Genomic DNA, 26,031 nt, shown 5'->3' with positions numbered 1-26,031 from the left:
CCCTTTAAGGACCAGTCTTCATGTGTTTAATACATTTACACATCCCCTTTAAAGACCAGTCTTCATGTGTTTAATACATTTACACATCCCTTTAAGGACCAGTCTTCATGTGTTTAATACATTTACACATCCCCTTTAAGGACCAGTCTTCATGTGTTTAATACATTTACACATCCCTTTAAGGATCAGTCTTCATGTGTTTAATACATTTACACATCCCTTTAAGGACCAGTTTTAATACATCCCCTTTAAGGATCAGTCTTCATATGTTTAATACATTTACACATCCCTTTAAAGATCAGTCTGTGGTTTTGTAAAAAAGGAACATTCATCAATTTCAAAGATATTTTGTCTCAAACCAGCGATCTTTAAATGACTGATCCAACGCTCGAACCGCTGTCCACCTCCTGTAGTAACCTACTGGAGGTCTAGTCTACCTCCTGTAGTAACCTACTGGGAGTCTAGTCTACCTGCTGTCCACCTCCTGTAGTAACATACTGGAGGTCTAGTCTACCTCCTGTAGTAACCTACTGGGAGTCTAGTCTACCTGCTGTCCACCTCCTGTAGTAACATACTGGAGGTCTAGTCTACCTCCTGTAGTAACCCACTGGGGGTCTAGTCTACCTCCTGTAGTAACCTACTGGAGGTCTAGTCTACCTCCTGTAGTAACATACTGGGGGTCTAGTCTACCTCCTGTAGTAACCCACTGGGGGTCTAGTCTACCTGCTGTATTAACCTAATGGGTGTCTAGTCTACCTCCTGTAGTAACATACTGGGGGTCTAGTTTACCTGCTGTGGTAACGTACTGAAGGTCTAGTCTACCTCCTGTAGTAACCTACTGGGGGGTCTAGTCTACCTGCTGTATTAACCTAATGGGTGTCTAGTCTACCTCCTGTAGTAACATACTGGGGGTCTAGTTTACCTCCTGTCGTAACCTACTGGGGGGTCTAGTCTACCTGCTGTATTAACCTAATGGGTGTCTAGTCTACCTCCTGTAGTAACATACTGGGGGTCTAGTTTACCTGCTGTGGTAACGTACTGAAGGTCTAGTCTACCTCCTGTAGTAACCTACTGGGGGTCTAGTCTACCTGCTGTAGTAACCTACTGGGGGTCTAGTCTACCTCCTGTAGTAACCTACTGGGGGTCTAGTTCACCTCCTGTAGTAACCTACTGGGGGTCTAGTCCACCTCCTGTAGTAACCTACTGGAGGTCTGGGTTACCTGCTGTCCACCTCCTGTAGTAACCTCCTGGAGGTCTGGGTTACCTGCTGTCCACCTCCTGTAGTAACCTCCTGGAGGTCTGGGTTACCTGCTGTAGTAACCTCCTGGAGGTCTGGGTTACCTCCTGTAGTAACCTCCTGGAGGTCTGGGTTACCTGCTGTAGTAACCTCCTGGAGGTCTGGGTTACCTGCTGTCCACCTCCTGTAGTAACCTCCTGGAGGTCTGGGTTACCTGCTGTAGTAACCTCCTGGAGGTCTGGGTTACCTCCTGTAGTAACCTCCTGGAGGTCTGGGTTACCTGCTGTAGTAACCTCCTGGAGGTCTGGGTTACCTGCTGTAGTAACCTCCTGGAGGTCTGGGTTACCTGCTGTCCACCCTTCCATCTCCTACTTCCAACCAAGATGCATGAATTGATGAGCAAACGGAAGTATTGGAGAATCGACTCCTGGTCTTAAGTATAACACAGTAAAGTAACGCATTACATCTACAAAGGACTTTATTTTCTGCTTAAAAATTAAATGTGAAAACCCATCCCTGAAACATCTACGTCAAGGCAGAAATAAACTTGCAAGGTTGTAAAAGAGAATCGCATTTTATTTTCTGAAGTCCTTCTGTTAAAAAAAAATACTTCCTTTAATTCAAGACAAGCAAGAAGAAACATTGACCGTAAGGCCAGGGGAGAGCAAGCGATCACAGATCAGCTGGAATCCATCTCCCTGGGAAGGCCAGGGGAGAGCAAGCGATCACAGATCAGCTGGAATCCATCTCCCTGGGAAGGCCAGGGGAGAGCAAGCGATCACAGATCAGCTGGAATCCATCTCCCTGGGAAGGCCAGGGGAGAGCAAGCGATCACAGATCAGCTGGAATCCATCTCCCTGGGAAGGCCAGGGGAGAGCAAGCGATCACAGATCAGCTGGAATCCATCTCCCTGGGAAGGCCAGGGGAGAGCAAGCGATCACAGATCAGCTGGAATCCATCTCCCTGGGAAGGCCAGGGGAGAGCAAGCGATCACAGATCAGCTGGTATCTCTAATGTCACTTCTCAGACCAAATGTGTAGAAGATGCTGTAACATTCAACTGAAGCTCCCCCCCCCCCCCCCAAGTAATTAGCCAACAGACTTAAATTTCAATACAAATTTTAATTTCAAAGTTCTCAATGTTTTGACTGCTAAAAAGATATCGAAAGGAAAATAAGTCCTGTTTGCCTCTTCATCATCACCCCCTGCTGTAACACCGCTTTCTCTGAAGAGTGCCCAAATTCCTTCCCTCCTTCCTCCCTTCCCTCCTCAAACAAGTGTGAGAAAGAACTGTGTGTTTATCACAGCCAAACATACAGTATGTATATATATGGCTTAAGTACATAATAGCCAAGTTTTAAACTATATAAAATAAACACACTGATGATAGAGAGACAGGAAGGAGGGGACAGAGAGAGAGACAGGAAGGAGGGGACAGAGAGAGAGACAGGAAGGAGGGGACAGAGAGAGAGACAGGAAGGAGGGGACAGAGAGAGAGACAGGAAGGAGGGGACAGAGAGAGAGACAGGAAGGAGGGGACAGAGAGATAGGAAGGAGGGGACAGAGAGAGATAGGAAGGAGGGGACAGAGAGAGACAGGAAGGAGGGGACAGAGAGAGAGACAGGAAGGAGGGGACAGAGAGAGACAGGAAGGAGGGGACAGAGAGAGAGACAGGAAGGAGGGGACAGAGAGAGACAGGAAGGAGGGGACAGAGAGAGAGACAGGAAGGAGGGGACAGAGAGAGACAGGAAGGAGGGGACAGAGAGAGACAGGAAGGAGGGGACAGAGAGAGACAGGAAGGAGGGGACAGAGAGAGACAGGAAGGAGGGCACAGAGAGAGACAGGAACGAGGGGACAGAGAGAGACAGGAAGTAGGGGATAGAGGAGGAAGAGGCAATATATCCTGGGGGGGAATTTAATAAGCAACAACTTGTTTTGTAATCAAAACCAGATTAAAACGGTTTGGAAATATTTCTTTTCAAAACAACTGCTCCACAAAAGATAAAGAGCAACGAAAACAATGTTTTGGAGATTAAGACCCACATACAACAGAGAATCAGATCAGGACTACAAGGCCTTTCATCCTAGAAGAGTCTGGAGAGAGAGAGAGAGGCCTGAAGAGCTGGAGAGAGAGACAGAGAGAAAGAGAGAGAGAGAGAGAGAAAGAGAGAGAGAGAGAGAGAGAAAGAGAGAAAGAGAGAGAGAAAGAGAGAGAGAAAGAGAGAGAGAGAGTTTCTTTAGGGTCTTGATCTGGGCTGCAGTGGTCTGCTGTTTACCTGAAACAAGAAGGGAGGACCTTAGAGACCTGCACAGTACACACACACACACACACACACACACACACCCTATTATTCTATATAGCAACAAAACAATAGACACTTTAATTTCTTTAGCTGAAATGTGTAGGATCTGTCTCCCCTCACCTCACCAGGTCTAGGATCTGTCTCCCCTCACCTCACCAGGTCTAGGATCTGTCTCTCCTCCCCTCACCAGGTCTAGGATCTGTCTCTCCTCACCTCACCAGGTCTAGGATCGGTCTCTCCTCCCCTCACCTCACCAGGTCTAGGATCTGTCTCTCCTCCCCTCACCAGGTCTAGGATCTGTCTCTCCTCCCCTTACCAGGTCTAGGATCTGGCTCCCCTCACCTCACCAGGTCTAGGATCTGTCTCTCCTCCCCTTACCAGGTCTAGGATCTGGCTCCCCTCACCTCACCAGGTCTAGGATCTGTCTCCCCTCACCTCACCAGGTCTAGGATCTGTCTCTCCTCCCCTCACCAGGTCTAGGATCTGCCTCTCCTCACCTCACCAGGTCTAGGATCTGTCTCTCCTCACCTCACCAGGTCTAGGATCTGTCTCTCCTCACCTCACCAGGTCTAGGATCTGTCTCTCCTCACCTCACCAGGTCTAGGATCTGTCTCTCCTCACCTCACCAGGTCTAGGATCTGTCTCTCCTCACCTCACCAGGTCTAGGATCTGTCTCTCCTCACCTCACCAGGTCTAGGATCTGTCTCTCCTCACCAGGTCTAGGATCTGTTTCTCCTCACCTCACCAGGTCTAGGATCTGTCTCTCCTCCCCTCACCAGGTCTAGGATCTGTCTCTCCTCCCCTCACCAGGTCTAGGATCGGTCTCTCCTCCCCTCACCAGGTCTAGGATCTGGCTCCCCTCACCTCACCAGGTCTAGGATCGGTCTCTCCTCACCTCACCAGGTCTAGGATCTGTCTCTCCTCCCCTTACCAGGTCTAGGATCTGGCTCCCCTCACCTCACCAGGTCTAGGATCTGTCTCTCCTCACCTCACCAGGTCTAGGATCTGTCTCTCCTTCCTTTACCCGGTCTAGGATCTGGCTCCCCTCACCTCACCAGGTCTAGGATCTGGCTCCCCTCACCTCACCAGGTCTAGGATCTGTCTCCCTCACCTCACCAGGTCTAGGATCTGTCTCCCCTCACCTCATCAGGTCTAGGATCTGTCTCTCCTCCCCTTACCAGGTCTAGGATCTGGCTCCCCTCACCTCACCAGGTCTAGGATCTGTCTCCCCTCACCTCACCAAGTCTAGGATCTGTCTCTCCTCACCTCACCAGGTCTAGGATCTGTCTCTCCTCCCCTCACCAGGTCTATGATCTGTCTCTCCTCCCCTTACCAGGTCTAGGATCTGGCTCCCCTCACCTCACCAGGTCTAGGATCTGGCTCCCTTCACCTCACCAGGTCTAGGATCTGTCTCACCTCACCAGGTCTAGGATCTGTCTCTCCTCCCCTTACCAGGTCTAGGATCTGGCTCCCCTCACCTCACCAGGTCTAGGATCTGGCTCTCCTCACCTCACCAGGTCTAGGATCTGGCTCCCCTCACCTCACCAGGTCTAGGATCTGTCTCTCCTCACCAGGTCTAGGATCTGGCTCCCCTCACCTCACCAGGTCTAGGATCTGGCTCTCCTCACCTCACCAGGTCTAGGATCTGGCTCCCCTCACCTCACCAGGTCTAGGATCTGTCTCTCCTCACCAGGTCTAGGATCTGTCTCTCCTCACCAGGTCTAGGATCTGTCTCTCCTCCCCTTACCAGGTCTAGGATCTGGCTCCCCTCACCTCACCAGGTCTAGGATCTGTCTCTCCTCACCAGGTCTAGGATCTGTCTCCCCTCACCAGGTCTAGGATCTGTCTCCCCTCACCAGGTCTAGGATCTGTCTCTCCTCACCTCTGCAGGTCTAGGATCTGCGTCACATCCTCAGCTTTAGGGATCTTGATGGAGTTTGGCTCCCCCGAGGGGGCGGAGTCCTGGGCAGGTGCCGCCCTCTTCCTGCCTTTGCCTGCCCCTCCTTCCTTCTCATTGGCCAGAGGGGAGGGTGTGGCCTTGGGGGGGCGTCCGCGGCGAGGTTTGGGGATGGTTGACGCACCTGTGGTGAGGTCAGAGGTCACTGTGTCCTCCTGAGAGAGAGGAGAGGATGTGAAGTGTTAAAAATATACAATTAGAGAAGGAAAAAATATGAGGTTTCACAGGGTTAAATGAACTAATTTTGACGAGGTTTCACAGAGTTAAATGAACTAATTTTGACGAGGTTTCACAGAGTTAAATGAACTAATTTTGACGAGGTTTCACAGAGTTAAATTAACTAATATGACGAGGTTTCACAGGGTTAAATGAACAAACATGACGAGGTTTCACAGGGTTAAATGAACTAATATGATGAGGTTTCACAGAGTTAAATGAACTAATATGAAGTTTCACAGGGTTAAATGAACTAATACGACGAGGTTACACAGGGTTAAATGAACTCTAACATGACGAGGTTTCACAGGGGTAAATGAACTAATACGACAAGGTTTCACAGGGTTAAATGAACTAACATGACGAGGTTTCACAGGGTTAAATTAACTCTAACATGACGAGGTTTCACAGGGGTAAATGAACTAATACGACAAGGTTTCACAGGGTTAAATGAACTAACATGACGAGGTTTCACAGGGTTAAATTAACTCTAACATGACGAGGTTTCACAGGGGTAAATGAACTAATACGACAAGGTTTCACAGGGTTAAATAAACTAATATGAGGTTTCACAGAGTTAAATAAACTAATACGACGAGGTTACACAGGGTTAAATGAACTAATATGACGAGGTTTCACAGGGTTAAATGAACTAATATGACAAGGTTTCACAGGGTTAAATGAACTAATATGACGAGGTTTCACAGGGTTAAATGAACTAATGAGGTTTCACAGAGTTAAATGAACTAACATGACGAGGTTTCACAGGGTTAAATGAACAAACATGACGAGGTTTCACAGGGTTAAATGAACTAATATGACGAGGTTTCACAGGGTTAAATGAACAAACATGACGAGGTTTCACAGGGTTAAATGAACTAATATGACGAGGTTTCACAGGGTTAAATGAACTAATATGACGAGGTTTCACAGGGTTAAATAAACTAATATGACGAGGTTTCACAGGGTTAAATGAACTAATATGATGAGGTTTCACAGAGTTAAATGAACTAATATGAGGTTTCACAGGGTTAAATGAACTAATATGACGAGGTTTCACAGGGTTAAATGAACTAACATGACGAGGTTTCACAGGGTTAAATAAACTAATATGACGAGGTTTCACAGGGTTAAATGAACTAATATGACAAGGTTTCACAGAGTTAAATGAACTAATATGAAGTTTCACAGGGTTAAATGAACTAATATGACGAGGTTTCACAGAGTTAAATGAACTAATATGACGAGGTTTCACAGGGTTAAATGAACTAATATGACGAGGTTTCACAGGGTTAAATGAACTAACATGATGAGGTTTCACAGAGTTAAATGAACTAATATGATGAGGTTTCACAGAGTTAAATGAACTAATATGACGAGGTTTCACAGGGTTAAATGAACTAATATGACGAGGTTTCACAGGGTTAAATGAACTAACATGATGAGGTTTCACAGAGTTAAATGAACTAATATGATGAGGTTTCACAGAGTTAAATGAACTAATATGACGAGGTTTCACAGAGTTAAATGAACTAATATGAGGTTTCACAGGGTTAAATGAACTAATATGAGGAGGTTTCACAGGGTTAAATAAACTAATATGAAGTTTCACAGGGTTAAATGAACTCTAACATGACGAGGTTTCACAGGGTTAAATGAACTAATATGACAAGGTTTCACAGGGTTAAATAAACTAACATGATGAGGTTTCACAGAGTTAAATGAACTAATATGACGAGGTTTCACAGGGTTAAATGAACTAATATGATGAGGTTTCACAGGGTTAATTGAACTAACATGACGAGGTGAACATAGGTGGTCTGAGGGGTCAGTTTAGGTCTGAGGGGTCAGTTTAGGTGGTCTGTGGGGTCAGTTTAGGTGGTCTGAGAGGTCAGTTTAGGTGGTCTGAGGGGTCAGTTTAGGTGGTCTGAGAGGTCAGTTTAGGTGGTCTGAGAGGTCTGTTTAGGTGGTCTGAGGGGGTCAGTTTAGGGGGTCTGAGGGGTCAGTTTAGGTCAGGAGGAATCAAAGACCTTTCTCTCTCACCTTCCCATCGTCCGTCTTGGTGATAACAGGGTTCTCTTCATTCTCTCTCGCCCCGCCCTCTGACGACTCCGTCACAACATCCCTACAGGACAGGAAGGGGATTGACATCAACAGGAAGTGTGAGTTTAGGCGTATGTCTATATTAATGGTGTGTGTTCAGGTGTAAAAATGTTTTATTTTATTATTATAGTGTCATGCTTCTTCTAGGAAGCCTAGCCCGCAGGAGGAGGAGGCCTAGCCCGCAGGAGGAGGAGGCCTAGCCCGCAGGAGGAGGACTAGCCCGTAGGAGGAACATGGCCTCTAGCCCGCAGACAGTACATGCCTCTCCTCTTCATCTCTCCTAAATCAGACAGTACATGCCTCTCCTCTTCATCTCTCCTAAATCAGACAGTACATGGCCTTTTCCTAAATCAGACAGTACATGGCCTCTCCTCTTCATCTCTCCTCAATCAGACAGTACATGGCCTCTCCTCTTCATCTCTCCTAAATCAGACAGTACATGGCCTCTCCTCTTCATCTCTCCTAAATCAGACAGTACATGGCCTCTCCTCTTCATCTCTCCTAAATCAGACAGTACATGGCCTCTCCTCTTCATCTCTCCTAAATCAGACAGTACATGGCCTCTCCTCTTCATCTCCTAAATCAGACAGTACATGGCCTCTCCTCTTCATCTCTCCTAAATCAGACAGTACATGGCCTCTCCTCTTCATCTCTCCTAAATCAGACAGTACATGGCCTCTCCTCTTCATCTCTCCTAAATCAGACAGTACATGGCCTCTCCTCTTCATCTCTCCTAAATCAGACAGTGCATAGCGGTCTGAAGGTGTGTTACCTGGTCTTGGTAACAGGAGAGCTGGGCTGGGAGTGGGTACTGGTGTCTCTATGTTAAGGTGTGTTACCTGGTCTTGGTAACAGGAGAGCTGGGCTGGGAGTGGGTACTGGTGTCTCTATGTTAAGGTGTGTTACCTGGTCTTGGTAACAGGAGAGCTGGGCTGGGAGTGGGTACTGGTGTCTCTATGTTAAGGTGTGTTACCTGGTCTTGGTAACAGGAGAGCTGGGCTGGGAGTGGGTACTGGTGTCTCTATGTTAAGGTGTGTTACCTGGTCTTGGTAACAGGAGAGCTGGGCTGGGAGTGGGTACTGGTGTTGCTGTCTGAGCCGGTGGTCTTGTTGTAGACTCTCCTACCTGGCACTGTCAGAGTCTTATTCACTGTAGACAAGACAGGAGATGGCTTTGGCTGGGGAGATGAGGGGGGGGGGGGGGAGAGAGAGGGGGAGAGAGGGAGGAGAGAGGGGAGAGAGAGGAGGGGGGGAGAGAGAGAGAGAGAGAGAGAGGGGGGAGAGAGGGGGAGAGGGGGGGGGGAGAGGGGGAGAGAGGAGGGGGGGAGAGAGGGGGGGAGGGGGGAGAGAGAGAGAGGGGGAGAGAGGAGGGGGGAAGAGGGGGGAAGAGGAGGGGAGAGAGGAGGGGGGGAGAGAGAGGGGGAGAAAGAGGAGGGGGGAAGAGGAGGGGAGAGAGAAGGGGGGGAGAGGAGGGGGGAGAGGAGGGGGGAGAGGAGGGGGGAGAGGAGGGGGGGGAAGAGGGGGGGGAAGAGGAGGGGGGGAAGAGGAGGGGGGGAGGAAGAGAGGGGGGAGAGGGGGGAGAGGGGGGGAGGAAGAGAGGGGGGAGAGGGGGGAGAGGAGAGGGGGGGAGGGAGAGAGAGAGAGGGGGGAGAGGGAGAGAGAGAGGAGAGAGAGATGGGGCAAAGAGAGAGAGAGAGAGAGAGAGAGAGAGAGAGAGAGAGAGAGAGAGAGAGAGACAGAGTGACAGAGAGAGAGAGAGAGAGGGCATAGAACATGTACATGTTATTAAGATATAATCTAGATAGTATACAGGTACATAGAACAGGTTATTAAGATATAATCTAGATATTATACAGGTACATAGAACAGGTTATTAAAGATATAATCTAGATATTATACAGGTACATAGAACAGGTTATTAAGATATAATCTAGATATTATACAGGTACAGGTTATTAAGATATAATCTAGATATTATACAGGTACATAGAACAGGTTATTAAGATATAATCTAGATATTATACAGGTACAGGTTAATAAGATATAATCTAGATATTATACAGGTACATAGAACAGGTACAGGTTAATAAAATATAATCTAGATATTATACAGGTACATAGAACAGGTTATTAAAGATATCATCTAGATATTATACAGGTACATAGAACAGGTTATTAAGATATCATCTAGATATTATACAGGTACATAGAACAGGTACAGGTTAATAAAATATAATCTAGATATTATACAGGTACATAGAACAGGTTATTAAGATATAATCTAGATATTATACAGGTACAGGTTATTAAGATATAATCTAGATATTATGCAGGTACATAGAACAGGTTATTAAGATATCATCTAGATATTATATAGGTACATAGAACAGGTACAGGTTAATAAAATATAATCTAGATATTATACAGGTACATAGAACAGGTTATTAAGATATAATCTAGATATTATACAGGTACAGGTTATTAAGATATAATCTAGATATTATACAGGTACATAGAACAGGTTATTAAGATATAACCTATATATTATACAGGTACATAGAACAGGTTATTAAAGATATCATCTAGATATTATACAGGTACATAGAACAGGTTATTAAGATATAATCTAGATATTATACAGGTACATAGAACAGGTTATTAAGATATAATCTAGATATTATACAAGCACATAGAATAGGTTATTAAGATATAATCTAGATATTATACAGGTACATAGAACAGGTTATTAAGATATAATCTAGATATAATACAGGTACATAGAACAGGTTATTAAGATATAATCTAGATAGTATACAGGTACATAGAACAGGTTATTAAGATATAATCTAGATATTATACAGGTACAGGTTATTAAAATATAATCTAGACATTATACAGGTACATAGAACAGGTACAGGTTAATAAAGATATAATCTAGATATTATACAGGTACATAGAACAGGTTAATAAGATATCTAGATTTTATACAGGTACATAGAACAGGTTATTAAGATATAATCTAGATATTATACAGGTACAGGTTATTAAGATATAATCTAGATATTATACAGGTTAATAAAGATATAATCTAGATATTATACAGGTACATAGAACAGGTTATTAAGATATAATCTAGATATTATACAGGTACATAAAACAGGTTATTAAAGATATAATCTAGATATTATACAGGTACATAGAACAGGTTAATAAGATATAATCTAGATATTGAACAGGTACAGGTTATTAAGATATAATATAGATATAATACAGGTACATAGAACAGGTACTATAACAGGTACTATAACAGGTACTATAACAGGTATAATAACAGGTACTATAACAGGTACTATAACAAGTACTATACAGGTATTATAACAGGTATTAAACAGGTATTATAACAGGTACTATAACAGGTATTATAACAGGTACTATAACAGGTATTATAACAGGTACTATAACAGGTACTATATACAGGTATTATAACAGGTACTATAACAGGAACTATAACAGGTACTATAACAAGTACTATAACAAGTACTATAACAGACACTATAACAGGTACTATAACAGGTATTAAACAGGTATTATAACAGGTACTATAACAGGTATTAAACATGTATTATAACAGGTATTATAACAGGTACTATAACAGGTATTATAACAGGTATTAAACAGGTATTATAACAGGTACTATAACAGGTATTAAACATGTATTATAACAGGTACTATAACAGGTACTATAACAGGTATTATAACAGGTACTATAACAGGTACTATAACAGGTATTAAACAGGTATTATAACAGGTACTATAACAGGTATTAAACATGTATTATAACAGGTATTATAACAGGTACTATAACAGGTATTATAACAGACACTATAACAGGTACTATAACAGGTATTATAACAGGTACTATAACAGGTACTATAACAGGTACTATAACAGGTACTATAACAGGTAAGGAGGTCCTTACCTTTCCCGTCAGCAGCACCGTTCTGGCCTCTGATGATAAATACTCCTTATCATTGATCAGGTCCTGGAGGGAGACAACTTATTAAATACTCCTTATCATTGATCAAGTCCTGGAGAGAGACAACTTATTAAATACTTATTAAATACTCCTTATCATTGATCAAGTCCTGGAGAGAGACAACTTATTAAATACTTATTAAATACTCCTTATCATTGATCAGGTCCTGGAGGGAGACAACTTATTAAATACTTATTAAATACTCCTCATCATTGATCAAGTCCTGGAGGGAGACAACTTATTAAATACTCCTTATCATTGATCAAGTCCTGGAGGGAGACAACTTATTAAATACTTATTAAATACTCCTTATCATTGATCAGGTCCTGGAGGGAGACAACTTATTAAATACTTATTAAATACTCCTTATCATTGATCAAGTCCTGGAGGGAGACAACTTATTAAATACTTATTAAATACTCCTTATCATTGATCAGGTCCTGGAGGGAGACAACTTATTAAATACTCCTTATCATTGATCAGGTCCTGGAGGGAGACAACTTATTAAATACTCCTTATCATTGATCAGGTCCTGGAGGGAGACAACTTATTAAATACTCCTTATCATTGATCAGGTCCTGGAGGAGACAACTTATTAAATACTCCTTATCATTGATCAGGTCCTGGAGGAGACAACTTATTAAATACTTATTAAATACCCCTTATCATTGATCAGGTCCTGGAGGGAGACAACTTATTAAATACTCCTTATCATTGATCAGGTCCTGGAGGAGACAACTTATTAAATACTCCTTATCATTGATCAGGTCCTGGAGGGAGACAACTTATTAAATACTCCTTATCATTGATCAGGTCCTGGAGGAGACAACTTATTAAATACTCCTTATCATTGATCAGGTCCTGGAGGGAGACAACTTATTAAATACTTATTAAATACTCCTTATCATTGATCAGGTCCTGGAGGGAGACAACTTATTAAATACTCCTTATCATTGATCAGGTCCTGGAGGGAGACAACTTATTAAATACTCCTTATCATTGATCAGGTCCTGGAGGGAGACAACTTATTAAATACTCCTTATCATTGATCAGGTCCTGGAGGGAGACAACTTATTAAATACTCCTTATCATTGATCAGGTCCTGGAGGGAGACAACTTATTAAATACTCCTTATCATTGATCAGGTCCTGGAGGGAGACAACTTATTAAATACTTATTAAATACTCCTTATCATTGATCAGGTCCTGGAGGGAGACAACTTATTAAATACTTATTAAATAATCCTTATCATTAATCAGGTCCTGGAGAGAGACAACTTATTAAATAATCCTTATCATTGATCAGGTCCTGGAGGGAGACAACTTATTAAATACTCCTTATCATTGATCAGGTCCTGGAGGGAGACAACTTATTAAATACTCCTTATCATTGATCAGGTCCTGCAGGGAGACAACTTATTAAATACTCCTTATCATTGATCAGGTCCTGGAGAGAGACAACTTATTAAATACTCCTTATCATTGATCAGGTCCTGGAGGGAAACAACTTATTAAATACTCCTTATCATTGATCAGGTCCTGGAGAGAGACAACTTATTAAATACTCCTTATCATTGATCAGGTCCTGGAGGGGGACAACTTATTAAATACTCCTTATCATTGATCAGGTCCTGGAGGGAGACAACTTATTTACGCAAACTTTTGCATGACACCTTGTCGTGTGTGTGTGTGTGTGTGTATATAGTGTGTGTGTGTGTGTGTGTGTGTGTGTGTGTGTGTGTATATAGTGTGTGTGCGTGTGCATGTGTGTGTGTGTGTATATAGTGTGTGTGTGTATATAGTGTGTGTGCGTGTGCATGTGTGTGCGTGTGTGTGCGTGTGTGTATGCGTGTGTGTATGGTGTGTGTGTGTGTATGGTGTGTGTGTGTGTGTGTGTGTGTGTGTACCTTGTCAGGAGGAGTGTAGAACTTGGAGGGCAGGACGGGGTCTTTAGGAGACTCCAGATGACAGGCGGTCGACTTGTTAACGATCACGAACAAGGCCACGTCACACACGATGTACAGCTTCTGTAACCACGACAAAGCACAACATACTGGCTGAATGGGTCTATAGTCAGTTAACATACTGGCTGAATGGGTCTCTAGTCAGTTAACATACTGGCTGAATGGGTCTATAGTCAGTTAACATACTGGCTGAATGGGTCTATAGTCAGTTAACATACTGGCTGAATGGGTCTCTAGTCAGTTAACATACTGGCTGAATGGGTCTATAGTTAACATACTGGCTGAATGGGTCTATAGTCAGTTAACATACTGGCTGAATGGGTCTATAGTCAGTTAACATACTGGCTGAATGGGTCTATAATCAGTTAACATACTGGCTGAATGGGTCTCTAGTCAGTTAACATACTGGCTGAATGGGTCTATAGTCAGTTAACATACTGGCTGAATGGGTCTATAGTCAGTTAACATACTGGCTGAATGGGTCTATAGTCAGTTAACATACTGGCTGAATGGGTCTCTAGTCAGTTAACATACTGGCTGAATGGGTCTATAGTCAGTTAACATACTGGCTGAATGGGTCTCTAGTCAGTTAACATACTGGCTGAATGGGTCTATAGTCAGTTAACATACTGGCTGAATGGGTCTATAGTCAGTTAACATACTGGCTGAATGGGTCTATAGTCAGTTAACATACTGGCTGAATGGGTCTATAGTCAGTTAACATACTGGCTGAATGGGTCTATAGTCAACATACTGGCTGAATGGGTCTCTAGTCAGTTAACATACTGGCTGAATGGGTCTATAGTCAACATACTGGCTGAATGGGTCTATAGTCAGTTAACATACTGGCTGAATGGGTCTATAGTCAGTTAACATACTGGCTGAATGGGTCTATAGTCAGTTAACATACTGGCTGAATGGGTCTCTAGTCAGTTAACATACTGGCTGAATGGGTCTATAGTCAGTTAACATACTGGCTGAATGGGTCTATAGTCAACATACTGGCTGAATGGGTCTATAGTCAGTTAACATACTGGCTGAATGGGTCTATAGTCAGTTAACATACTGGCTGAATGGGTCTATAGTCAGTTAACATACTGGCTGAATGGGTCTATAGTCAGTTAACATACTGGCTGAATGGGTCTATAGTCAACATACTGGCTGAATGGGTCTATAGTCAGTTAACATACTGGCTGAATGGGTCTATAGTCAGTTAACATACTGGCTGAATGGGTCTATAGTCAGTTAACATACTGGCTGAATGGGTCTATAGTCAGTTAACATACTGGCTGAATGGGTCTATAGTCAGTTAACATACTGGCTGAATGGGTCTATAGTCAGTTAACATACTGGCTGAATGGGTCTCTAGTCAGTTAACATACTGGCTGAATGGGTCTATAGTCAGTTAACATACTGGCTGAATGGGTCTATAGTCAGTTAACATACTGGCTGAATGGGTCTATAGTCAGTTAACATACTGGCTGAATGGGTCTATAGTCAGTTAACATACTGGCTGAATGGGTCTATAGTCAGTTAACATACTGGCTGAATGGGTCTATAGTCAGTTAACATACTGGCTGAATGGGTCTATAGTCAGTTAACATACTGGCTGAATGGGTCTATAGTCAGTTAACATACTGGCTGAATGGGTCTATAGTTAACATACTGGCTGAATGGGTCTATAGTCAGTTAACATACTGGCTGAATGGGTCTATAGTCAGTTAACATACTGGCTGAATGGGTCTATAGTTAACATACTGGCTGAATGGGTCTATAGTCAGTTAACATACTGGCTGAATGGGTCTATAGTCAGTTAACATACTGGCTGAATGGGTCTATAGTCAGTTAACATACTGGCTGAATGGGTCTATAGTCAGTTAACATACTGGCTGAATGGGTCTATAGTCAGTTAACATACTGGCTGAATGGGTCTATAGTCAGTTAACATACTGGCTGAATGGGTCTATAGTCAGTTAACATACTGGCTGAATGGGTCTATAGTCAGTTAACATACTGGCTGAATGGGTCTATAGTCAACATACTGGCTGAATGGGTCTCTAGTCAGTTAACATACTGGCTGAATGGGTCTATAGTCAGTTAACATACTGGCTGAATGGGTCTATAGTCAGTTAACATACTGGCTGAATGGGTCTATAGTCAGTTAACATACTGGCTGAATGGGTCTATAGTCAACATACTGGCTGAATGGGTCTCTAGTCAGTTAACATACTGGCTGAATGGGTCTCTAGTCAGTTAACATACTGGCTGAATGGGTCTATAGTCAGTTAACATACTGGCTGAATGGGTCTATAGTCAGTTAACATACTGGCTGAATGGGTCTATAGTCAGTTAACATACTGGCTGAATGGGTCTATAGTCAGTTAACATACTGGCTGAATGGGTCTATAGTCAGTTAACATACTGGCTGAATGGGTCTCTAGTCAGTTAACATACTGGCTGAATGGGTCTATAGTCAGTTAACATACTGGCTGAATGGGTCTATAGTCAGTTAACATACTGGCTGAATGGGTCTATAGTCAGTTAACATACTGGCTGAATGGGTCTATAGTCAGTTAACATACTGGCTGAATGGGTCTATAGTCAGTTAACATACTGGCTGAATGGGTCTATAGTTAACATACTGGCTGAATGGGTCTATAGTCAGTTAACATACTGGCTGAATGGGTCTATAGTCAGTTAACATACTGGCTGAATGGGTCTATAGTCAGTTAACATACTGGCTGAATGGGTCTCTAGTCAGTTAACATACTGGCTGAATGGGTCTATAGTCAGTTAACATACTGGCTGAATGGGTCTATAGTCAGTTAACATACTGGCTGAATGGGTCTATAGTCAGTTAACATACTGGCTGAATGGGTCTATAGTCAGTTAACATACTGGCTGAATGGGTCTTTAGTTAACATACTGGCTGAATGGGTCTCTAGTCAGTTAACATACTGGCTGAATGGGTCTATAGTCAGTTAACATACTGGCTGAATGGGTCTTTAGTTAACATACTGGCTGAATGGGTCTATAGTCAGTTAACATACTGGCTGAATGGGTCTATAGTCAGTTAACATACTGGCTGAATGGGTCTATAGTCAGTTAACATACTGGCTGAATGGGTCTCTAGTCAGTTAACATACTGGCTGAATGGGTCTCTAGTCAGTTAACATACTGGCTGAATGGGTCTATAGTCAGTTAACATACTGGCTGAATGGGTCTCTAGTCAGTTAACATACTGGCTGAATGGGTCTCTAGTCCGTTAACCTCCATAACATAACATCAACTCCAGGTGTGTGTGTGTGTGTACCTCGTTAGCCTTCGGGTCATCAGGACACTGTGTGTGTGTGTGTGTGTGTGTGTGTGTGTGTGTGTGTGTGTGTGTGTGTACCTCGTTAGCCTTCGGGTCATCAGGACACTGTGTGTGTGTGTGTGTGTGTGTGTGTGTGTGTACCTCGTTAGCCTTCGGGTCATCAGGACACTGTGTGTGTGTGTACCTCGTTAGCCTTCGGGTCATCAGGACAGTGTGTGTGTGTGTGTGTGTGTGTACCTCGTTAGCCTTCGGGTCATCAGGACACTGTGTGTGTGTGTGTGTACCTCGTTAGCCTTCGGGTCGTCAGGACACTGTGTGTGTGTGTGTGTGTGTGTGTGTGTGTGTACCTCGTTAGCCTTCGGGTCATCAGGACACTGTGTGTGTGTGTGTGTGTGTGTGTGTGTGTGTGTGTGTGTACCTCGTTAGCCTTCGGGTCATCAGGACACTGTGTGTGTGTGTGTGTGTGTGTGTGTGTGTGTGTGTGTGTGTGTGTGTGTGTGTGTGTGTGTGTGTGTGTGTGTGTACCTCGTTAGCCTTCGGGTCGTCAGGACACTGTGTGTGTGTGTGTGTGTGTGTGTGTGTGTGTGTGTGTGTGTGTGTGTGTGTGTGTGTGTGTGTGTGTACCTCGTTAGCCTTCGGGTCATCAGGACACTGTGCGTCTTTGGTCTGCTTGATGTTCTCCACCATTTTCCTCAGGAAGGCGTGACTGTTGTTCTCATTCTGCACCATCAACACCTCTAGCATGAACCACAGGCACCTACACACACACACACACACACACACACACACACATCAGAAATACTCAAGCTGTCTGTGTTCGTGTGTGTAAGTCTGATTTAGGAGAGATGAAGAGGAGAGGCCATGTACTGTCTGATTTAGGAAAAGGCCATGTACTGTCTGATTTAGGAGAGATGAAGAGGAGAGGCCGTGTACTGTCTGATTTAGGAGAGATGAAGAGGAGAGGCCGTGTACTGTCTGATTTAGGAGAGATGAAGAGGAGAGGCATGTACTGTCTGGTTTAGGAGAGATGAAGAGGAGAGGCCATGTACTGTCTGGTTTAGGAGAGATGAAGAGGAGAGGTGATGTTTGTTCGTGTGTGTGTGTGTGTGTGTGTGTGTGTGTGTGTGTGTGTGTGTGTGTGTGTGTGTGTACACTCACTCCTTGAGGTCTCGGAGCTGTTCAAAGTCCTGTGGCTTGGTGAAGTCTGGGTCATGAGCCAACAGGTGGATCATATAAGGAACCACATACTCTGGTAGGAGAGACATCATCTTATCTATAGAAGGAGAAGAGGAGAGGAGAGGAGAGGGGGAGAGGAGGAGAGAGGGGGAGAGAGGAGGAGAGTGGGAGAGTGGGAGAGGGGAGAGGAGGAGAGGGGAGAGGAGGAGAGGGGGAGAGGGGAGAGGAGGAGAGGAGGAGAGGGGAGGAGAGGGGGAGAGAGGAGGAGAGGGGGAGAGAGGAGGAGAGGGGGAGAGGGGAGAAGAGGAGAGAGGAGACGAGGGAGGGGAGGAGACGAGGGAGGGGAGGAGAGAGGAGACGAGGGAGGAGAAGGAGAGCGGAGGAGAGGGGGAGAGGAGAGAGGAGGAGAGAGGAGGGAGACGTAGAGAGGAGGGTGAAGGAGAGAGGGGAGAGGGGAGGAGGGTGAAGGAGAGAGGGGAGAGGGGAGGAGGGTGAAGGAGAGAGGGGAGAGGGGAGGAGGGAGAAGGAGAAAGGAGGGGAGGAGGAAGAAGGAGAGAGGAGGGGAGGAGGGAGAAGGAGGAGAGGAGGGGAGGAGGGAGAAGGAGGAGAGGAGGGGAGGAGGGAGGAGGCGAGGAGGGAGAAGGAGGAGAGGAGGGAGAAGGAGGAGAGGAGGGAGAAGGAGGAGAGGGGTGTAGGGAGAAGGGCCGGGGAGAGGAGAGTGGAGGAGGGAGAAAGAGAAAGGAGGGGAGGAGGGAGAAGGAGAGAGGAGGGGAGGAGGGAGAGGGAGGAGAGGAGGGGAGGAGGGAGAGGGAGGAGAGGAGGGGAGGAGGTAGAAGGAGAGAGGAGGGGAGAAGGAGAGGGGAGGAGGGAGAGGGAGGAGAGGAGGGGAGGAGGTAGAAGGAGAGAGGAGGGGAGAAGGAGAGGGGAGGAGGGAGAGGGAGGAGAGGGGGAGAGAGGGGAAAGGACGAGAGGAGAGGGGGGAGGAGGGACTTAGTAAGATTTCTGTCCTGATGTATTAACAGTGGGGTAGAGTCGTGTCCTGATGCATTAACAGTGGGGTAGAGTCGTGTCCTGATGTATTAACAGTGGGGTAGAGTCGTGTCCTGATGTATTAACAGTGGGGTAGAGTCGTGTCCTGATGTATTAACAGTGGGGTAGAGTCGTGTCCTGATGTATTAACAGTGGGGTTGAGTCATGTCCTGATGTATTAACAGTGTGGTAGAGTCGTGTCCTATGTATTAACAGTGGGGTAGAGTCGTGTCCTGATGTATTAACAGTGGGGTAGAGTCGTGTCCTGATGTATTAACAGTGGGGTAGAGTCGTGTCCTGATGTATTAACAGTGGGGTAGAGTCGTGTCCTGATGTATTAACAGTGGGGTTGAGTCGTGTCCTGATGTATTAACAGTGGGGTAGAGTCGTGTCCTGATGTATTAACAGTGGGGTTGAGTCGTGTCCTGATGTATTAACAGTGGGGTTGAGTCGTGTCCTGATGTATTAACAGTGGGGTTGAGTCGTGTCCTGATGCATTAACAGTGGGGTTGAGTCGTGTCCTGATGTATTAACAGTGGGGTAGAGTCGTGTCCTGATGTATTAACAGTGGGGTTGAGTCATGTCCTGATGTATTAACAGTGTGGTTGAGTCGTGTCCTGATGTATTAACAGTGGGGTTGAGTCGTGTCCTGATGTATTAACAGTGGGGTAGAGTCGTGTCCTGATGTATTAACAGTGGGGTAGAGTCGTGTCCTGATGTATTAACAGTGGGGTAGAGTCGTGTCCTGATGTATTAACAGTGGGGTAGAGTCGTGTCCTGATGTATTAACAGTGGGGTTTAGTCGTGTCCTGATGTATTAACAGTGGGGTTGAGTCGTGTCCTGATGCATTAACAGTGGGGTTGAGTCGTGTCCTGATGTATTAACAGTGGGGTTGAGTCGTGTCCTGATGTATTAACAGTGTGGTTGAGTCGTGTCCTGATGTATTAACAGTGGGGTTGAGTCGTGTCCTGATGTATTAACAGTGGGGTTGAGTCGTGTCCTGATGTATTAACAGTGTGGTTGAGTCGTGGGGTTGAGTCGTGTCCTGATGCATTAACAGTGGGGTTGAGTCGTGTCCTGATGCATTAACAGTGTGGTTGAGTCGTGGGGTTGAGTCGTGTCCTGATGTATTAACAGTGGGGTTGAGTCGTGTCCTGATGCATTAACAGTGGGGTTGAGTCGTGTCCTGATGTATTAACAGTGGAGTTGAGTCGTGTCCTGATGCATTAACAGTGTGGTTGAGTCGTGGGGTTGAGTCGTGTCCTGATGTATTAACAGTGGGGTTTAGTCGTGTCCTGATGTATTAACAGTGGGGTTGAGTCGTGTCCTGATGTATTAACAGTGGGGTTGAGTCGTGTCCTGATGTATTAACAGTGGGGTTGAGTCGTGGGGTTGAGTCGTGTCCTGATGTATTAACAGTGGGGTTGAGTCATGTCCTGATGTATTAACAGTGTGGTTGAGTCGTGTCCTGATGTATTAACAGTGGGGTTGAGTCGTGTCCTGATGTATTAACAGTGGGGTTGAGTCGTGTCCTGATGTATTAACAGTGGGGTAGAGTCGTGTCCTGATGTATTAACAGTGGGGTAGAGTCGTGTCCTGATGTATTAACAGTGGGGTAGAGTCGTGTCCTGATGTATTAACAGTGGGGTTGAGTCGTGTCCTGATGTATTAACAGTGGGGTTGAGTCGTGTCCTGATGTATTAACAGTGGGGTTGAGTCGTGTCCTGATGTATTAACAGTGGGGTAGAGTCGTGTCCTGATGTATTAACAGTGGGGTAGAGTCGTGTCCTGATGTATTAACAGTGGGGTTGAGTCGTGTCCTGATGTATTAACAGTGGGGTAGAGTCGTGTCCTGATGTATTAACAGTGGGGTAGAGTCGTGTCCTGATGTATTAACAGTGGGGTAGAGTCGTGTCCTGATGTATTAACAGTGTGGTTGAGTCGTGTCCTGATGTATTAACAGTGGGGTTGAGTCGTGTCCTGATGTATTAACAGTGGGGTTGAGTCGTGTCCTGATGTATTAACAGTGGGGTTGAGTCGTGTCCTGATGTATTAACAGTGGGGTTGAGTCGTGTCCTGATGTATTAACAGTGTGGTTGAGTCGTGTCCTGATGCATTAACAGTGGGGTTGAGTCGTGGGGTTGAGTCGTGTCCTGATGTATTAACAGTGGGGTTGAGTCGTGGGTCAGGGGGTTGTTGTTACGGTCCGGTTCACTAACCGTGGGCCAGGGGGTTGTTGTTACGGTCCACTAACCGTGGGCCAGGGGGTTGTTGTTACGGTCCGGTTCACTAACCGCTGGCCAGGGGGTTGTTGTTACCGTCCGGTTCACTAACCGTGGGTCAGGGGGTTGTTGTTACGGTCCGGTCCACTAACCGTGGGCCAGGGGGTTGTTGTTACAGTCCGGTTCACTAACCGTGGGTCAGGGGGTTGTTGTTACGGTCCAGTTCACTAACCGTGGGCCAGGGGGTTGTTGTTACAGTCCGGTTCACTAACCGTGGGTCAGGGGGTTGTTGTTACGGTCCGGTTCACTAACCGTGGGTCAGGGGGTTGTTGTTACGGTCCGGTCCACTAACCGTGGGCCAGGGGGTTATTGTTATGGTCCGGTTCACTAACCGTGGGCCAGGGGGTTGTTGTTACGGTCCGGTTCACTAACCGTGGGCCAGGGGGTTGTTGTTACGGTCCGGTTCACTAACAGTGAGTCAGGGGGTTGATGTGTGGTCATGTTACGGTCCACTAACCGTGGGTCAGGGGGTTGTTGTTACGGTCCGGTCCACTAACCGTGGGTCAAGGGGTTGTTGTTACGGTCCGGTCCACTAACCGTGGGTCAGAGGGTTGTTGTTACGGTCCACTAACCGTGGGTCAGGGGGTTGTTGTTACGGTCCACTAACCGTGGGTCAGGGGGTTGTTGTTACCGTCCGGTTCACTAACCGTGGGCCAGGGGGTTGTTGTTACGGTCCGGTTCACTAACCGTGGGCCAGGGGGTTGTTGTTACGGTCCGGTCCACTAACCGTGGGCCAGGGGGTTGTTGTTACGGTCCGGTTCACTAACCGTGGGCCAGGGGGTTGTTGTTACGGTCCGGTCCACTAACCGTGGGTCAGAGGGTTGTTGTTACGTTCCGGTCCACTAACCGTGGGCCAGGGGGTTGTTGTTACAGTCCGGTTCACTAACCGTGGGTCAGGGGGTTGTTGTTACGGTCCACTAACCGTGGGTCAGGGGGTTGTTGTTACGGTCCACTAACCGTGGGTCAGAGGGTTGTTGTTACGGTCCGGTTCACTAACCGTGGGTCAGGGGGTTGTTGTTACGGTCCACTAACCGTGGGTCAGGGGGTTGTTGTTACGGTCCACTAACCGTGGGTCAGAGGGTTGTTGTTACAGTCCACTAACCGTGGGCCAGGGGGTTGTTGTTACGGTCCGGTTCACTAACCGTGGGCCAGGGGGTTGTTGTTGATGAATTCCCGTCTGATACTGATGTTCTTGAGCAGACACTGTCTGGCGTGGGCCCTCCTCTCCTTGACCGGGTCTTTGGCACACAGCGAGAAGACGGCCAGGTACTCTAACGGGAGGAGCAGCTTGACCAGAGCCAGGTGTAACTTCTGGGCAAAGATCTGACGCACCTGGTAACACTCATCCTGCAGGAGACCACAGAACACTTCAACAACAAGGACAGAACACTTCAAGGACAGAACACTGCAACAACAAGGACAGAACACTTCAACAACAAGGACAGAACACTTCAACAACAAGGACAGAACACTTCAACAACAAGGACAGAACACTGCAACAACAAGGACAGAACACTTCAACAACAAGGACAGAACACTTCAACAACAAGGACATAACACTTCAAGGACAGAACACTGCAACAACAAGGACAGAACACTTCAAGGACAGAACACTTCAACAACAAGGACAGAACACTTCAACAACAAGGACAGAACACTTCAACAACAAGGACAGAACACTTCAAGGACAGAACACTGCAACAACAAGGACAGAACACTTCAACAACAAGGACAGAACACTTCAAGGACAGAACACTGCAACAAGGACAGAACACTTCAAGGACAGAACACTTCAAGGACAGAACACTTCAACAACAAGGACAGAACACTTCAAGGACAGAACACTGCAACAACAAGGACAGAACACTTCAAGGACAGAACACTGCAACAACAAGGACAGAACACTTCAACAACAAGGACATAACACTTCAAGGACAGAACACTGCAACAACAAGGACAGAACACTGCAACAACAAGGACAGAACACTTCAAGGACAGAACACTTCAACAACAAGGACAGAACACTTCAACAACAAGGACAGAACACTTCAACAACAAGGACAGAACACTTCAACAACAAGGACAGAACACTTCAACAACAAGGACAGAACACTTCAAGGACAGAACACTGCAACAACAAGGACAGAACACTTCAACAACAAGGACATAACACTTCAACAACAAGGACAGAACACTTCAACAACAAGGACAGAACACTTCAAGGACAGAACACTGCAACAACAAGGACAGAACACTGCAACAACAAGGACAGAACACTTCAACAACAAGGACAGAACACTTCAAGGACAGAACACTGCAACAACAAGGACAGAACACTGCAACAACAAGGACAGAACACTTCAACAACAAGGACAGAACACTTCAACAACAAGGACAGAACACTTCAAGGACAGAACACTGCAACAACAAGGACAGAACACTTCAACAACAAGGACAGAACACTTCAAGGACAGAACACTGCAACAACAAGGACAGAACACTTCAACAACAAGGACAGAACACTGCAACAACAAGGACAGAACACTTCAAGGACAGAACACTGCAACAACAAGGACAGAACACTTCAAGGACAGAACACTGCAACAACAAGGACAGAACACTTCAAGGACAGAACACTGCAACAACAAGGACAGAACACTTCAAGGACAGAACACTTCAACAACAAGGACAGAACACTGCAACAACAAGGACAGAACACTTCAAGGACAGAACACTGCAACAACAAGGACAGAACACTTCAAGGACAGAACACTGCAACAACAAGGACAGAACACTTCAAGGACAGAACACTGCAACAACAAGGACAGAAAACACAGAAACGTTTCCAAAAGTCCCACCCTGACAGAAACGTGTCCTAAAGTCCCACCCTGACAGAAACGTGTCCTAAAGTCCCACCCTGACAGAAACGTGTCCTAAAGTCCCACCCTGACAGAAACGTGTCCTAAAGTCCCACCCTGACAGAAATGTGTCCTAAAGTCCCACCCTGACAGAAACGTGTCCTAAAGTCCCACCCTGACAGAAACGTTTCCTAAAGTCCCACCCTGACAGAAACGTGTCCTAAAGTCCCACCCTGACAGAAACGTGTCCTAAAGTCCCACCCTGACAGAAACGTGTCCTAAAGTCCCACCCTGACAGAAACGTGTCCTAAAGTCCCACCCTGACAGAAATGTGTCCTAAAGTCCCACCCTGACAGAAACGTGTCCTAAAGTCCCACCCTGACAGAAACGTGTCCTAAAGTCCCACCCTGACAGAAACGTTTCCTAAAGTCCCACCCTGACAGAAACGTGTCCTAAAGTCCCACCCTGACAGAAACGTGTCCTAAAGTCCCACCCTGACAGAAACGTGTCCTAAAGTCCCACCCTGACAGAAATGTGTCCTAAAGTCCCACCCTGACAGAAACGTGTCCTAAAGTCCCACCCTGACAGAAACGTTTCCTAAAGTCCCACCCTGACAGAAACGTTTCCTAAAGTCCCACCCTGACAGAAACGTTTCCTAAAGTCCCACCCTGACAGAAACGTGTCCTAAAGTCCCACCCTGACAGAAACGTGTCCTAAAGTCCCACCCTGACAGAAACGTGTCCTAAAGTCCCACCCTGACAGAAATGTTTCCTAAAGTCCCACCCTGACAGAAACGTGTCCTAAAGTCCCACCCTGACAGAAACGTGTCCTAAAGTCCCACCCTGACAGAAACGTTTCCTAAAGTCCCACCCTGACAGAAACGTTTCCTAAAGTCCCACCCTGACAGAAACGTTTCCTAAAGTCCCACCCTGACAGAAACGTGTCCTAAAGTCCCACCCTGACAGAAACGTGTCCTAAAGTCCCACCCTGACAGAAACGTTTCCTAAAGTCCCACCCTGACAGAAACGTTTCCTAAAGTCCCACCCTGACAGAAACGTTTCCTAAAGTCCCACCCTGACAGAAACGTTTCCTAAAGTCCCACCCTGACAGAAACGTGTCCTAAAGTCCCACCCTGACAGAAACGTGTCCTAAAGTCCCACCCTGACAGAAACGTGTCCTAAAGTCCCACCATGACAGAAACGTTTCCTAAAGTCCCACCCTGACAGAAACGTGTCCTAAAGTCCCACCCTGACAGACAGTCTGACAGAAACGTTTCCTAAAGTCCCACCCTGACAGAAACGTGTCCTAAAGTCCCACCCTGACAGACAGTCTGACAGAAACGTTTCCTAAAGTCCCACCCTGACAGAAACGTTCCCTTAAAGTCCCACCCCGACACACAGTCTTACGTTGATAACCAGCCCACAGAGCTGGAACTGTTCCGGTGTGATGATGTCATGGTAAACCGGTTCCTGGGCCAGCTTCATGATGGCTCCTCCTGCTGCCAGACGCAGACGAGACATGTCTGACTTACTGCGGGAGGAAGAGGAGGAGGAAGA

The 26,031-nt window shown here is 45.8% G+C and overlaps 1 protein-coding gene across 2 annotated transcripts in view; it reads right to left on the bottom strand.

Annotated features, from left to right (window-relative positions):
- Positions 1 to 2,343: 2,343 nt before the first annotated feature.
- LOC118936834 (sister chromatid cohesion protein PDS5 homolog A) overlaps positions 2,344 to 26,031 on the bottom strand; it is a 90,851-nt gene continuing 67,163 nt past the window's right edge. Inside the window, exons 9-18 of one of the 2 annotated variants that reach the window (XM_090209508.1) lie at positions 25,882 to 26,005; positions 22,760 to 22,964; positions 18,288 to 18,402; positions 17,754 to 17,886; positions 13,757 to 13,876; positions 11,794 to 11,856; positions 8,856 to 8,992; positions 7,756 to 7,837; positions 5,422 to 5,651; positions 2,344 to 3,512 (exon numbers count right to left, since the gene is read on the bottom strand). In XM_090209508.1, coding sequence (XP_090065634.1) covers positions 3,509 to 3,512; positions 5,422 to 5,651; positions 7,756 to 7,837; positions 8,856 to 8,992; positions 11,794 to 11,856; positions 13,757 to 13,876; positions 17,754 to 17,886; positions 18,288 to 18,402; positions 22,760 to 22,964; positions 25,882 to 26,005 — 1,213 coding nt within the window. In that variant the 3' untranslated portion in view covers positions 2,344 to 3,508. Of the gene's footprint in view, positions 3,513 to 5,417; positions 5,652 to 7,755; positions 7,838 to 8,855; positions 8,993 to 11,793; positions 11,857 to 13,756; positions 13,877 to 17,753; positions 17,887 to 18,287; positions 18,403 to 22,759; positions 22,965 to 25,881; positions 26,006 to 26,031 lie in introns of those variants that run through there. The other variant, XM_090209509.1, reaches the window with a different exon arrangement.

The sequence above is a fragment of the Oncorhynchus mykiss genome, chromosome 19, assembly GCF_057628025.1.
Source record: "Oncorhynchus mykiss isolate SJ-2025 chromosome 19, ASM5762802v1, whole genome shotgun sequence".
NCBI lineage: Eukaryota > Metazoa > Chordata > Actinopteri > Salmoniformes > Salmonidae > Oncorhynchus > Oncorhynchus mykiss.
Note: the sequence above shows the minus strand (reverse complement) of the source record. Positions and strands in the feature narration are given on the sequence as shown.